At 38.4% G+C, this 16015-nt stretch overlaps 1 protein-coding gene across 2 annotated transcripts in view; it reads left to right on the top strand.

The window, feature by feature from the left end:
* The window catches only part of atp2c1 (ATPase secretory pathway Ca2+ transporting 1), a 136170-nt gene that overhangs the window by 107903 nt on the left and 12252 nt on the right, over nucleotides 1–16015 (top strand). For both annotated transcript variants that reach the window (XM_043719600.1, XM_043719601.1), the window contains exons 17-21: nucleotides 485–641; nucleotides 7107–7277; nucleotides 10659–10756; nucleotides 12288–12338; nucleotides 13502–13668. In XM_043719600.1, coding sequence (XP_043575535.1) covers nucleotides 485–641; nucleotides 7107–7277; nucleotides 10659–10756; nucleotides 12288–12338; nucleotides 13502–13668 — 644 coding nt within the window. The remainder of the gene's footprint in view (nucleotides 1–484; nucleotides 642–7106; nucleotides 7278–10658; nucleotides 10757–12287; nucleotides 12339–13501; nucleotides 13669–16015) is intronic.

Below are 16015 nucleotides of genomic sequence, written 5' to 3'. Positions count from 1 at the left end.
TCTGTGAAACTGCGGAAGGTGATAAATGTAAATTATTTTCCAAATCATACAGGTTTAGTTTTTGGTGAGTCCGGCCTGTCCCAAGAAGGGATATGCTGATATGACTTGCAACGTGCCACCATTTTTTTTTTTTGAAAAAAGGACAAGTAGTCTGATGCAAGGGACATACATATTCTCTATTTTTAACATTTACAGATGAACAAAAATATTGCACATTATTCCATCAATCCAGCATATGTCAAAGAATAGAAATACTTTAAAAAAATGTAAATGTTTACCTCTTGAAGTAAGATTGCATTAAATCTTCAACAAACACTTGAATCATAATAATCTGGTAGTTAGGTTAATTTCTTATCTCATAGTGTCACGGAGGCTTTATCTTTCCATTAAGTAATAACCAAAAAAAAGTGTATCTTAATAAAATTACTGTAATTAATTGCAAAGTGTCATCATAGTTGTACATTCATAAATTTCTCTCGTTCAGGATAAAGAAGAGATTTATTTTATGAAAGGAGCTTATGAGCATGTAATTCAGTTTTGCTCAAATTACAACAGCCACTCACAAGCCCTTCCACTCACCCAGCAACAAAAGGAGTTGTATCACCAAGAGAAAACTTACATGGGCACTGCTGGACTTCGAGGTAATGCTTTTTTAAAGCAGGTGACTGGTAGTTATGTGGCATAAACATTTTTGTGTGCAATGCAATAATGGTTGTAAGTATGCGCTCAGGTATGTAGGTGCCCAAGTGCTGGCCTCTTTCAGTCTGCATTACACTCTCACATTTCAGCAATTTATTTTTTTAAGGGATAATTCAAGATTTATCTCTTGTAATCAATGTCCTCCAAGGCTATAAAGTTAAAAATCGCACAACACCAGGCTATAGTCTAACAGCTTTATTTAGAAGCACTAGCTTTCAGAGCGCTGTTCCTTCATCAGGTGATTGTGGAGAATAAGATTGTAAGACACAGAATTTATAGCAAAAGTTTACAGTGTGATGTAACTGAAATTATATATTGAAAAAGACCCGGATTGTTTAAGTCTCTCATCTTTTAGAATGACTATGTTGGTTTCAGTTCTTTCATATGTAAATTGCAAAACATTTTTTAAAAGTTACATTCTCAAGTGCACTTTAACAATTGGTGTCATGTCGGCCCAGATAAGATATTGCAGGTGTTAACTTCCTGTGAGGCTGTCTGTGCCACAATGGTCAGACTGATTCTAATCTTTAAAAAAAAACAGATTTACAGAATCTTATGTGGATTCATGCAGTTTTTAAGCAAAGTAAAATATAATTCTGCAAGTACAAATTCACCCCACAAACTTGTGTGTGTGTGTGTGTGTGTGTGTGTGTGTTGGGGGTGGGGTTGAGGGGAGGTTATGAGTGTCTGTGAGAGGGTACACAGACAGATATACATTTGTGGGGTGAATTTGTACTTGCAGAATTGCATTTTACTTTGCTCAAAAACTGCATGAATCTATGTAAAATTCTGTAAATCCATTTTTTAAATTAGAATCGGTCTGACCAATTGTTCCACAGACAGCCTCATAGGGAGTTAACATCTTCAGTACCTTATCTGGGTGGACATGATGCCAATTGTTAAAGTGCACTTGAGAATGTAACTTTTTAAACAAGTTTTGCAATTTACATATGAAAGAACTGAAACCAACTTGGTCGTTCTAAAAGATGAGAGACTTAACAAACAATTCGGGTCTTTTTCAATATATAATTTCAGTTACATCACACTGTAAACTTTTGTTTAAATTCTGTGTCTTACAATCTTATTCTTCACAATCACCTGATGAAGGAGCTGCGCTCCGAAAGCTAGTGCTTTCAAGTAAACCTGTTGGATTATAACCTGGTGTGTGATTTTTAACTTTGTACATCCCAGTCCAACACCAGTGTCGTCAAATCCAAGGCTATAGGCATTAAATTGAAAGAGTCATTGTATTGAGCAGCGTGGGAAAAGCAGAATAAGGACAAGATATTTTTAGATAAATGTTCCATTTGTTGAAGATCGGAGACCAGTCACATACCCTGAATGATAACTAATACCAAAGAATTTCAGTACTGCCATTGCCTTCTGACACAATTTCTCTAATCAGCGCAGCTTGAATGAAGAATTTTGGCTGGAACAAGACTGTATATTAGTAATGCATATTTAAAGTGTTTAAGCTCATGTTCATGTGTGTACAAGGTCATATTTGTTCCTTGATGTCCTAATTGCCATTAGTCAGGAATGAAATGCTTGTCAAAGAAAGTCAGCTAATCTTAGATATAGAGTAGAGAAAAGCAAGATACAATAGTAAACTTCCGTGCTGGATGAATGAAATGGAACTAAGATGCTAATTGTTTCGCAATAATCTTATGCTCTTAGACTAGTGTGTTTCACCTGGCATCATCTAAAATAGTTTATGGTTTCATGTTAAAGCACAGTTTCCCAGAAGGACTGATAATTCATTTCAGTTTCTCTGACTGAGATAAGAGCTTGATTCTTCGTCCTTTGCCAAAATTGTTTTCTGGCCCAGGTCATCATAGACAATATGCATTAGTCTTGTTGCTTTTCTGTGTTACCAACTATACCTTTTCGTGTACCTCTTTCACCCTCAACTCTAAAAATGAACACGAAGCACTCTATTGCTTTTTTGGACCATCTGTTCAGTTGCTTCCTATTTCATCATTTTTTACCATTCACTTACTCACCAAGCCTACTCTTTCCCCCAATCCTTTCCTAGTCATGATCCTTTCTTTTCACCTAGGTTCTGTATCCAAGTTTGATTTATACAATCATTGCCAAAGTATCACCAGCAATGCCAACTCTACGTACTTTCCTCACCATTGCCTAGTCTCCCAAGAGGCACAGGATGTACATGTGTTTGGAAAGGCAATGACTGATTAGGGATAGTGGGAAGTCATGTCTCACAAACTTGATTGAATTTTTTGAGGAAGTAACAAAGAGGATTGATGAGGGCAGAGTGGTAGATGTAATCTATATGGACTTCAGTAAGGCGTTTGACAAGGCTCTCCATGGGAGACTGGTTAGCAAGGTTAGATCTCATTGAAGGAGAAAGTGAGGACTGTAGATCTCATGGAATAAAGGGAGAATTAGCCATTTGGATACAGAACTGGCTCAAAGGTACAAGACAGAGGGTGGTGGTGGAGGGTTGTTTTTCAGACTGGAGGCCTGTGACCAGTGGAGTGCCACAAGGATCCGTGCTGGGTCCTCTACTTTTTGTCATTTACATAAATGATTTGGATGCGAGCATAAGAGGTACAGTTAGTAAGTTTGCAGATGACACCAAAATTGGAGGTGTAGTGGACAGTGAAGAGGTTTACCTCAGATTACAACAGGATCTTGACCAGGTCGGCCAATGGGCCGAGAAGTGGCAGATGGAGTTTAATTCAGATAAATGCGAGGGGCTGCATTTTGGGAAAGCAAATCTTAGCAGGACTTATACACTTAATGGTAAGGTCCTAGGGAGTGTTGCTGAACAAAGAGACCTTGGAGTACAGGTTCATAGCTCCTTGAAAGTGGAGTCACAGGTAGATAGGATAGTGAAGATGACGTTTGGTATGCTTTCTTTTATTGGTCAGAGTATTGAGTACAGGAGTTGGGACATCATGTTACGGTGTACAGTACAATGGTTAGGTCACTGTTGGAATATTGCGTGCAATTCTGGTCTCCTTCCTATCGGAAGGAAACTTGAAAGGATTCAGAAAAGATTTACAAGGATGTTGCCAGGGTTGGAGGATTTGAGCTATGGGGAGAGGCTGCACAGGCTGGGACTGTTTTCCCTGGAACGTTGGAGGCTGAGGGGTGACCTTATAGAGGTTTACAAAACTGAGGGGCATGGATAGGATAAATAGACAAAGTCTTTTCCTTGGGGTGGGGTGAGAGGGGAAAAATATAAAAGGGACCGAAGGGGCAACTTTATCACGGAGGGTGGTACTTGTTTGGAATGAGCTGCCAGAGGAAGTGGTGGAGGCTGGTACAATTGCAATATTTAAAAGGTATTTGGATGGGTATATGAATAGGAACGGTTTGGAGGCTGCTGGCAGGTGGGACTAGATTGGATTGGGTTATCTGGTCGCCATGGACGGGTTGGACCAAAGGGTCTATTTCCATGCTGTACATCTCTCTGACTCTAAGAACATATCATTGGTGATCTCCTTGTCTCTACATTAGCAACCACATCAAAGCTATGCTGTCAAGTTTTCACAGGGCACCAGCAACATCTGGCTACATTACATCCCTTGATGCATCCACTGCTTCTACTTTGATATTGAATGAGCCATATTTCTTCCAGTTAAACATTAGGAAGATCAATTCCATAATTTTTGTATCTATTCCTGACTTTCAGGCCTTTTGCTGCTGATTTAATTTCCCTTCCTGGCACCTGTTGAAGATTGAGCAACACTGCTTTCAGCCTTAGATTCTGAAATGAGCTGACAACTCTGTATTTTGTCTGTCATGAACACTGCCTGGCTCTATTGCATAAAGTCACCAACTTCTATTATTGCCTCTGAAACAGTCCTCTACATCTTTCACCTCCAGATTTTCACTTCTTTTCAAATGCTGTCCTTGTTTTTAAAAGTATTTAGTTCTGAAAGAGTTAACGCTAAGGAATGAATTAAGCCACATCCAAAACGATGAGTCATGAAGACTTGGGAATTGATGGAGAGAACAACTCTAGAGATAAAAGTACCATATTTGCCCTTCATTGTGTTAGTAACGATGTCTGTCACATTAATGTCACTTGGTGTTATATAATAAAGTATAACTATGCAACTTTCGAGCCCAGACCAATCTCAAAATGTGCAAAGCAGCAGTTCTCATCGTCTTTCTGTATGATGCTAAGCTATGGATGGTACTGCGTTGACATGCGTGCCTTCTAAAGTCCTTCTGTCAGTGCTGTAGCGAAGATGCAGCAAATCTCCCAAAAGTACTAGGCAACCAAGATACCTGTGTAACTGAGGGAGTAAAATAAATTAGTGTTAGTAAAGAGAGAGTACTTGAAAACTCAGCTGGCTTGAAGGCTGATAACCTTTCTATACGAGATGAGCTTCATCTCAGAGTGTTGAAGGAAATAGCTGCAGAGATAATGGATATATTGGTGGTTATTGTTAGTAATTCTATAGATTCAGGAATGGTTCCCTGCTGACTAGAAGGTAGCAAATGTAATTCCCATTATCTAAAAGATGGAGAGGGAGAGTGGAGACCTATTGGCTTGATTTTCAGTAGTAGGAAGAATGTTAGAAACTATTGTGAATCGTTTGATAAGTGTACATTTTGAATGTAATTCTAAAATCAAACTAAGCCAATGTAGATTTATGCAGGGGAAATCATGTTTAATAAACATGCTGGAAATTATTTTGAGGATGTTACTTGTAGCATTAACAAAGGAGAGCCAGTGGATGTGGTGTATATGGATTTTCAGAAGTCTTTTGGTATGGTCCCACACATGAGGCTTAGAAATGAAATTAGAGTGATTGAAATAGAGTGGAATATATTGTTGTGAATTGAGAATTGCTTTTTAGACAGAAAGCAGAAAGTAGGATTAAATAAATCATACTCAACTTGATAGACCATTAATAATTGGACACTGCAAGAGTCAGTGCTTCATAATTGTTCACTATTTATGTAATTATTTGGATGTTTGGGGATCAACTGTAATGTTTCCACATTTGTTGATAATACCAAACTTGGTGGGAACATAAGTTGTGAGGAGGATGCATGGAAACTTCAAGAGAACTCAGACAGGCTAACTGGATGGGCTGGAAAATGTTGAATGGAATGTCATATAAATAAATATGAAATTATTTACTTTTGTAGAAGAAAACAGAATTTCTTAAATCGTAAGAGGATGGGAAGACAAGATATCCTAAGGAATCTAATTATCCTTACCCATGAGTCAGTAAAATGTAGCCTAAAAGTGCAGCAAGAAATTAGGAACCTGTTCTGTTGATATTCATTTCAATAGGGTTTGAGTACAGAAGTGAAGATGTTATGCTATAGTTGTGTCATGGGTTATTGGTCTGTATTTGGAGTATTGTGTATAGCTTTGGTCTCCTTATCAAAAAGATGATGTACTTGCTATGGAGAGAATTCAGCACAGGTTCACCAGACTAATTGCTAGGTGCCAAGTTGTTTTATGATGAGATTGAGGAAACTGTGTCTATGTTCCCTAGAATTTCAAAGAATAAGAGGTGATCCCACTGAAAGTTATAAAATTATAATAGGGTGTGGCAGAGTGATCGAGAAAGAATGTTTCCTCTGCACGATGCCTGTAAAGCCAGGTGGATATAATCTCAGGATAGAGGATTGGTCATTTAAGATCAATATAAGGAGAAATTTCTTCAGTCAGTGAATATTTGGAATGCTCTACCCCAGAGATCTGTACAAGTTCAATCCTTGAGCATATTTAAGTGAGAAATCGGTAGAATGCTGGAGAGTAATGGTACCAAGGGATATAAAGATACTGTAGAAAAGTGTATTGTGGTAGAAGATCAGCTATATCTATTTAAGTCTGTCACACCATTTAATAAGTTGAACAGCCTACTCCTGTTTCTGTGTACCTAACATTCCACTGCAGCATCACAAACATTGAAGTCATATGAACAAAGTACAAGAATTGTCCACTCAGCCTTCCGAATCTACTCTGCCATTCAAATAAAACATGGCTGCTTTGATTTTAACCTCCATTCTAAATTCCTACATATCCTTGATAATTTTTCATCCCTTTGGAGATCAAGAATCTGTCTGCCTCAGGAGTCCTGGAAGCAATCAACTTCAACATTGAGGCCATCCTCCTGCAAAGCCAGTTGTGTTATATCAGTCACGTTGGCTTACAGGTGGAGGAAACCATCGGCTAGGAAAGTGAACAAAAATTGCTTTTCTGACAAAAGCACTCATGCTATTGTTGCCAGAAGTAGGGAAAGTGTTATGAGAATAGCTGTAATCTGTAGTGTGTCACTTAGTAGATATACTGTTGGTACTAACGTTTGTTAAAGTCATTTTTATTCAGGGGATGTGTATATTGGTTATGATACTGTGTGTAAAACATGAAATACAGCAGTGAGGAAATCACGTTGCATCTTTGCATCTAGTTCTCGCTTTAGCATCTGGACCAGAACTTGGACAACTCTCATTCCTTGGGCTTGTGGGAATGATCGATCCACCAAAGTCTGGTGTAAAAGAAGCTGTCGCTACACTGATCAACACAGGAGTAATAATCAAAATGGTCACTGGTGATTCACAAGAGACAGCAGTTGCTATAGGTAATAAACTGATTCAATGTTAATATCAAAACTTACAGCTGGGAGATGGGTGCATCTTTCAGAAAACCAAACAGTGATGACATTTTCAGTTTTAATACCCTCCTGGTTAATTTTATTATGTCTACATTTCCTTTATATGGATATGAATATACTAGTTAGCAGCAGGTGTAGGTCAGCAGCTCTTACCGCTTGCTCAGTTGTTCAATAAATTCAAGGATGATTTGATTATTAGACATGCCTGCCTAATTTTAAGAACCCTTAAGAATGTATTTGCTTCAGTCGCCTTTTCTGGAAGTGTGTTTCATGACCCTTTGTGGAAGGAAAATATTCTCTTAATCTCTCTTATTTAAAATGAGTGACCCATCACTCCTAGTTTTGGAATCCCACACAACACAAAGCATCCTTTCCACATGCACTCTTCAATGCATCTCAGGATCTTAGATGTTTCAATCAAGTTGCCTCCAGCAGGTGTAATCCAACCTTATCTCTTAAATCAGCTTGCCCATTCCAGTTGTTTGTCTAGTAAACCTGCTCTGAATTGTTTCCAAAGCATTTATATCCATCCATATACAAGGAGATGAATACTGAACAACATCCTCCAGATGTGGTCTCAAAAGTGCCAATGTAAATTTCAATTTCCTTTTGTTTTGTTTTTTTTGATTTGCCCCAGTTCCACAGCCCCCCTCGTCTGCCAAGTTTGATTGGTGGGAATAAATGGTAATACTGGATTTCTACACCAGAGATTTACAAATTCCTTTGCCACGCTACTTCCCAAAACTTTACATCCTTATAACCTCCAGTCTTTCATCAGAATATAAAGGTTATTATTTTACAATAATTGGTTTCTCTCCATGAAAGTTCTGACTTTTACTTTGACACGATGCTTAACAATTTTGTAATATAAAATAACAAAGGAAGAGGGCAGCGAAACTGGATGCAGTATAACTGAAGTGCCTGATGGTGGAAACCTCTTCTATTTTCACACGAAAAATGGATTCCCATGATAAGTAAACATTATTATGCCAGGAAGAATTCAATCCAATAGAGATGAGAATGATGTAAATATTAAACTACTTCATGGATTGAGGATTGAATTAAAGTGCCAGAGCGAACTAATTTCATTTGTAAAAAATCTCCCTGAACATTTAAAGCAGGTAAAGGTTGTTGTGTCGACATACTCTTACCAGACCATTAGGGCTGCTCTCTAATTAGAGAGAAGCAACAGGTAAAGATTTAACCTGAGGGCCACCAGACCTCAGGCAAGGGAAGAAGTTGAGAAGGAGAGCCCTTCGTGGTAACCTCAAACCGGTGATGGGAATTGATCCCACACTAGGCATCACACTACTCTATAAATCAACAATCCAGCCAACTGAGCTAAACTGATTCCTGGCAGGGAAAGGTAAGCAGACAATGGGGGAAAGGAAATTTGGAGAAGAAACCAAAGTCAATCAAAATGAAAAACATTTACAAGGAATTTGAAAATAGGGAATGAAATGATTTTGACAAAGATATTTTGGAAATTAATTTCAGAAGGAATAGTGACTGAAGGAATAAAGTCAAATAGTAAACCAGAAAATGAGACAATTCCCATGTCAGGGAAGCATTGGCTATGTTCAGGGACTTTAGTCTGGAGAAGCATAACATGAAGCTGAGAAGGAACTTAAGGGAAAAAAAGGATGTGTACAAGAAATTAATTGTAAATAAGACAGGAACATTTATATATACTTTAAATTACATCAATTTGGAAAGATTGCTAAACATAAACTGATGCTCATAAAAGACCGACCATTTATAGTCCATAAGAACAGAAGTAAGCCATTCAGCCTAGAGTCTGTCGCCACTCAATAAGATTATGTCTGTTCTGATAATCCTCAACTCCACATTCCTACTTTTTCTCATAGCCCTTGATTTCCTTCCAGGTTAAACCTGTTTCGGCCTTGATTTTATTTAGTAAGGCATTTGATAAGGTTCCCCATAGTAAACCAATAGAGAAAGTGTGCAGGGTGTTCTAGCTAGGTGGATAAAGAATTGGTTGAGCAACAGGAGACAGTAGTAGTTGAAGGGAGTATCTTAAAATGGAGAAAGGTGACCAGTGGTGTTCCACAGGGGTCAGTATTGGGGCCACTGCCGTTTGTGATGTACATAAATGATCTGAAAGAGGGCACTGTTGGTATGATCAGCAAGTTTGCAGATGACATGAAGATTGGTGGAGGAGCAGAAAGCATAGGGGACTGTCAAAGAATACAGGAGAAAATAGACTGGAGAGTTGGGGGGAGAAGTGGCAGGTGGAGTTCAATCCACACAAATGCGAGGTGATGTATTTAGGCAAGTCTAATTCTAGAGCGAATTATGCAATGAACGGAAGAGCCTTGGGAAATGTTGATGGGCAGAGAGATCTGGGAGTGAAAGTCCATTGTACCCTGAAGGTGCTGCACAGGTGGATAGAGTGGTCAAGAAGGCATGTAGTATGCTTGCCTTCATTGGATGCGGTATTGAGTATAAGAGCTGGCCAGTCATGTTAAAATTGTACAAGACATTGGTTCGGCCGCATTTAGAATACTGTGCACAGTTCTGGTCGCCACATTACCAAACGGATGTGGACGCTTTGGAGAGAGTGCAGAGAAGGTTTACAAGGATGTGGTCTGGTATGGAAGATGCTAGCTATGAAGAGTTTGAGTAGGTTAGGTTTGTTTTCATTAGGAAAAAAGGAGATTGAGGGGGGACCTGATTGAGGTTTACAAAACCATGGAGGGTATAGATAGGGTGGATAGAGACAACCTTTTTCCCAGGGTGAAGGATTCAGTAACGAGAGGTCACGCTTTCAAGGTGAGAGGTGAAAAGTTTGAAGGGGATACATGCGGCAAGTATTTCTCACAGAGGGTGATGGGTGTCTGGAACGCGTTGCCAGCAGAGGTGGTCGAGGCAGGCACGGTAGATTCATTTAAGATGCGTCTGGACAGATGCATGAGTAGGTGGGGAGCAGAGGGATACAGATGCTTAGGAATTGGGCGATAGGTTTAGACAGTAGACTTGGATTGGCTCAGGCTTGGAGGGCCGAAGGGCCTGTACCCTGTGTGTAAATTTTCTTTGTTCTTATTGAGCTTATTTCCATGGCTAGTTCAAACATTCAAGTAAATTCCCCATTTAATATGTTCCTGTAGGTCAGATGAAGATAATTTAGCAAATTGACACAAAAATATAATCAATTAGTTGAACAATAGGTTTATTTGTTATTAGTCTTTTGATGAAGTACAAGATAGTTGAAATAATTTGATATTGGATGTATGCATATGTTTATTCTTACAATTCTTAAACTAAATAATAGTGGATACTTAATATAAGCTCATTGTTGTACTAAAAAAAATGTTTACTTATATGCAGCTACCCGTTTGGGCTTGTATTCTAAGGGATCCCAAACCCTTTCGGGAGAAGAAATAGATTCACTAGATATTCAGCAGCTTTCACAAATAGTCCAGAAGGTATGCTATATTTAATGTAAGGTGAAACCTTATTTTATACAGACATGAATGATGACCATAAGATTTGGCAAAGAAGAAACAATTCATTTACTTTTAGAATTAAAATGTTGTATAACAGAACTTCATCTAGACTCTACACAACAGGACTATTAAATGCTTAGCAGGTAATTCGGGCTAGAATGACTTTAAGGTCAGAACATTCTGAAACCCGTGAGATATTTTTCCCATTAGCTGCCTCCGTTTGGCAATGTTTAGTTGGATTTAGCAGTGTTAGCAGAATTGAGTTTCCATTATTTAAGTAGGCAATTAAATTTCGCCTCAAGCTATTCATTGAAATTAAGAGAATTCAATTTTATTCTCAACAAATTATTATATAAAGAAAATGACCAATCTAACTTATATTTATTAATATTTGCATTAAACCACCATTGCTAGTCCAACTTAGTCCATGAACTATTAAACTAGAGTAACAAGAAAATCCATTTCTTTGATGCATTTTTTGAGTACTATAGGCTCCATACTAGTGTTATGCAATGTTTACTCCACATTGATGCAGCATGGCAAAATATGACTGAAGTTTGAAATCAGCTATCTCAGGATCATTTTGATTTTCGGCATATGTCCAGAATTTCTTGTTGCTTGGGTTTCACCAACCAAATTAGAGCTGAAACAAGGTACACTGTGACCTTTTGTAGATATTAAAATTGCTGTTTGGATTGATCCCAGCACATGGTCTTTGTATTTATATTAGCTAGTGGGTGTAATACTAATCATGTATTTGGAGAGATTTATGCAGCTTTGACCAAATGCAAAACAGTATCGAACCATGAATACAAAAATAGTTAATCCAGGCATTAAAATTCCACCATGACAAATTAAAATTTAATTCACCAAATTTGGTAATTTGTTAATTGACATTGTGTAAAATGGCCAAGAAATTTGCAGGGTTGTTGTAAATCCAGCTTGTTAATTAACATCATTAAGGGCAGGAAACCAGCTGCCTTTACCTGATCTGACCTATACCATATGGTTGACTCCTAGTGTTCTCTGAAGCAGACTATCTGAGTCACTCAATTATGAAATGATTGTTATTGAAGAAGACGAATCCCCACCACATTTTTAAAATAACATGAGAATGGTCAGTGAATGCGGTTTTGTCTCAAGGATAATAGGTATAACATGGATTACACAATACCAATGTCAGCACTTGCAAGTGAGGGACAGTTGAAAAAGAAAAATCACTTTGGTTACATAATCTTGTAAATTGCATCTTGTTTAAAAAAAGATGGTCAATCTGCATGTGTTGTTAGAAAAAGACATTCAGTGGCTTGAATAGTCTTGCTCTCGAACCATTGTGGAAAAGGTTTTAGCTTAGAAATTACATATTTGGTTGGAGGAAAGATACAATTCTTCTAGGGATTTTCTATTTGAAATGACTGTCGAATTTGCTTATTTAGAAGTGATAACGAGAGACCTGCAGTGCTTTGATATCTGATTTTTGTTTGAAATGACTTCAATTGTGTTTTCACAGATAGCAGTGTTTTACAGATCTAGTCCAAGGCACAAACTGAAGATTATTAAGGTAACTATTAGCAGGTTAAGAAGATTTAGTCTGAAGACAGGCTCTGTTAATTTCTACTTGAGTTTTTCAAGACTTGCCTCTATAAGTGCTATTGCTTATAAAGACAACTCAGGAGGTCTGCCATAATTTCAGGTAAGTTAGTTCAAAGTTTATATTTTTCTACATTCAACTTCGTTCAGGGAGGCATGTCTTCATGTTTTGGCTCATGTGAGATGTGGAGTTGTGCCCTTCAAGCTACTTAACCAGGTTGTCTGTCTCTTACAAATCAAAATTCTAGTCTTTCCTGGACTACAATTTGCCATTACCAATTTTTAATTGGTTTACAACACAAAGTATAACAAAGGCATTATTTCAGACATGAGTTTCTTTTTAAAATAAAAAGAGTTTGCATTCCACTTTCATATCTCGATATGCAATTATTTGCCTGAAGCACTTTGTTCTTCCTAATCTGAATATTACCAATGTCAGCACATCTGAATGATGTGAAATTAGAGGATGGTTGTGAACAAATGGGTCTTGATTTTTTGTAGGTTCACTATTGAATTCATTGTCTTAATACCTGGATGCCAGTAATTTACCTTTAAGTTTGAAGTAACTTGATCATGATTTTTTTTCATATTTTTTACCTAGTTTCTTCTGGAAGCATAATGATCTAATGCATCCAACTTTTGCCTAGGCTTAGTGGTTGAATTCAAAGTGAACTGTCGAATGATGAATGTCTAATGAAAATTAATACTTCCTTAATATACCGCAGCCACTTTTGAATTTCATTATAAAGAAAATTGATATTCCAGTGCACTTTTGGGCATCAAAAATTCATATTAATTTTAATCATAATTCCTCACTCAGTTTTTAATTTATGTTATGACCACAGAAAACCTTCTGCAGAAAGGTTGGTTATTACTCAGAGAAAGAGGGCAGTTCTATTGATGCAAGTCATTGAATATTTTTCATACTGTGTTAGATTCTTAACAGATAGGAGTGAAAGGGTATAAGTAGACAGGAAAATTGAAGTCGTAATCAGGTCAGTCATGTTCTTATCAAATGGCAGAACAAGCTCAAGAGGCCAGTGAAGTTCTGCCTCTAAATCACATTTATCTAGTTTATTTGTATATGTACATCCAAATATATTTAACCTTTTATATCCTATTTGCCATATTCAGTCTCTACAGAACAACGGTGCTGTGGTCGCGATGACAGGAGATGGAGTAAATGATGCAGTAGCATTAAAAGCAGCTGATATTGGGGTGGCAATGGGGCAGACAGGGACAGATGTCTGCAAGGAGGCAGCGGACATGATCCTTGTAGACGATGACTTTAAGACAATAATGTAAGTCATGTCTTCTGTTGTTCCTACCAAACATTATGTAATAGAATGCTGCATGTTTCACAGTGAATAGAAACAATTCAGCGCAGTACAGGCCCTTTGGACCCTTGATGTTGCACCGACCTGTGAAACCAAACTGAAGCCCATCTAACCTACACTCTTCCATTATCATCCATATGTTTATTCAATGACTATTTAAATGCCCTTAATGTTGGCAAGACCACTACTGTTGCAGGCAGCGCGTTCCATGCCCTTATTACTCTAAGTAAAGAACCTACCTCTGATTTCTGTCCTATATCTATCACCCCTCAATTTAAAGTTATGTCCCCTCGTGCTAGCCATCACCATCCAAGGAAAAAGGCTCTCTCTGTTCTCCCTGTCTAATCTTTTGATCATCTTGTATGTCTCTATTAAGTCACCTCTCAACCTTCTCTCTAACGAAAACAGCCTCAACTCCCTCAGCCTTTCCTTGTAAGACCTTCCCTCCATACCAGGCAACATCCTGGTGAATCCCCTCTACCCTTTCGAATGCTTCTACATCTTTCCTAAAATGCAGTGACCAGAACTGTACGCAATACTCCATGTACGGCCGCACCAGAATTTTGTACAGCTGCAACATGACCTCATGGCTCCAAAATGCAATCTCTCTACCAATAAAAGCTAACACTGTATGTTAACAATCCTATTAACCTGGGTGGAAACTTTCAGGGATCTATGTATTTGGATACCAAGAGATCTCTGCTAATCCACACTGCCAAGAATCTTACCATTAGCCCAGTACTCTGCATTCCTGCTAGTACTTCGAGTGAATCACCTTGCACTTTTCCACATTAAACTCCATTTGCCACCACTCAGCCCAGCTCTGCAGCTTATCTATATCCCTCTGTAAGCTACAACATCCTTCCGCTCTGTTCACGATTCCAACGACCTTAGTGTCATCTGCAAGTTTATTAACCAATCCTTCTACGCCCTCATCCATGGTCATTTATAAAAATAACAAACAGCAGTGGCCTCAAAACAGATCCTTGCGGCACACCACTAGTGGCTGAGCTCCAGGATGAACATTTCCCATCAACCACTATCCTCTGTCATCTTACGACTAGCCAAGTTCTGATCCAAACTGCTACACCACCCACAATCCCATTCCTCCATATTTTGTGCAATAGCTTGCTGTGGGGAACATTACCAAACACTTTACCAAAATCCATATATATTACATAAAACCGTTTTACCTTAATCCACCTGTCTGGTCACTTTCTGATAAAGGTTTGTGAGGCACGACCTATCCTTCACAAAATCGTGTTGACTATCCCTAATCAAATTATTCCTTTCTAGGTTATTATAAATCCTATCTCTTATAATCCTTTCCAACACTTTACCCACAACCAAAGTAAGGCTCACTAATCTATAATTACCAGTGTTGTCTCTACTCCCCTTCTTTGCTATCCTCCAGTCTTCTGGCACTATTCCTATAGACAATGACAACATAAAGATTAAAGGCAAAGACTCTGCAATCTCGACCCTAGCTTTCCAGAGAATCCTAGGATAAATCCCATCCATCCCAGGGGATTTGTCTACTTGCACACTTTCCAGAATTGCTAACGCCACCTGTTTATGAACCTCAATCCCATCTATTCTAGTAGCCTGTATTTCAGTATTCTCCTCAACAATATTGCCTTTTTCCTGTGTAAATACTGATGAAAGATATTCATTTCGCGCCTCTCCTATCTCCTCAGACTCCACGCACAAATTCCCACTACTGTCCTTGACTGGCCTTAATCTTACTGTCGTCATTCTTTTATTCCTGACATACCTATTGAAAGCTTTAGGGTTTTCTTTGATCCTACCTGCCAAAGACTTCTCATATCCACTCCTGGCTCCTCTTAGCTCTCTCTTTTGGTCACTCCTGGCTAACTTGTAACTCTCAAGCGCTCTAACTGAGCCTTCCCGTCTCATCTTTACATAAGCCCCCTTCTTCCTCTTGACAAGAAATTAAACTGGTTTAGTAAACCATGGTTCCCTCACTGGGCCACTTCCTCCCTGCCTGACAGGTTCATACTTATCAAAGACATGCAAAAGCTGTTCCTTGAAGAAGCTTCACATTTCAATCGTACCTATCCCTTTCTGTTGCTAAAAAAAGTTGCCAAACTATGGTCATTATCACCAAAATTCTCACCGACCTCCAAATCCAACACCTGGCCTGGTTCATTACCCAGTACCAAATCCAATGAGGCCTCGCCTCTTGTTAGCCTATCTACACACTGTATCAGGAAACCTTTCAGCACAAAAACTGACCCATCTAAAGTACTCAAACTATACCGTTTCCAGTCACTATTTGGAAAGTTGAAGT

This window comes from Chiloscyllium plagiosum, chromosome 29 (genome assembly GCF_004010195.1).
Source record: "Chiloscyllium plagiosum isolate BGI_BamShark_2017 chromosome 29, ASM401019v2, whole genome shotgun sequence".
In the NCBI taxonomy this organism is placed as follows: domain Eukaryota; kingdom Metazoa; phylum Chordata; class Chondrichthyes; order Orectolobiformes; family Hemiscylliidae; genus Chiloscyllium; species Chiloscyllium plagiosum.
The sequence above is the reverse complement of the archived record's forward strand: the minus strand, read 5'-3'. Positions and strand labels throughout refer to the sequence as shown.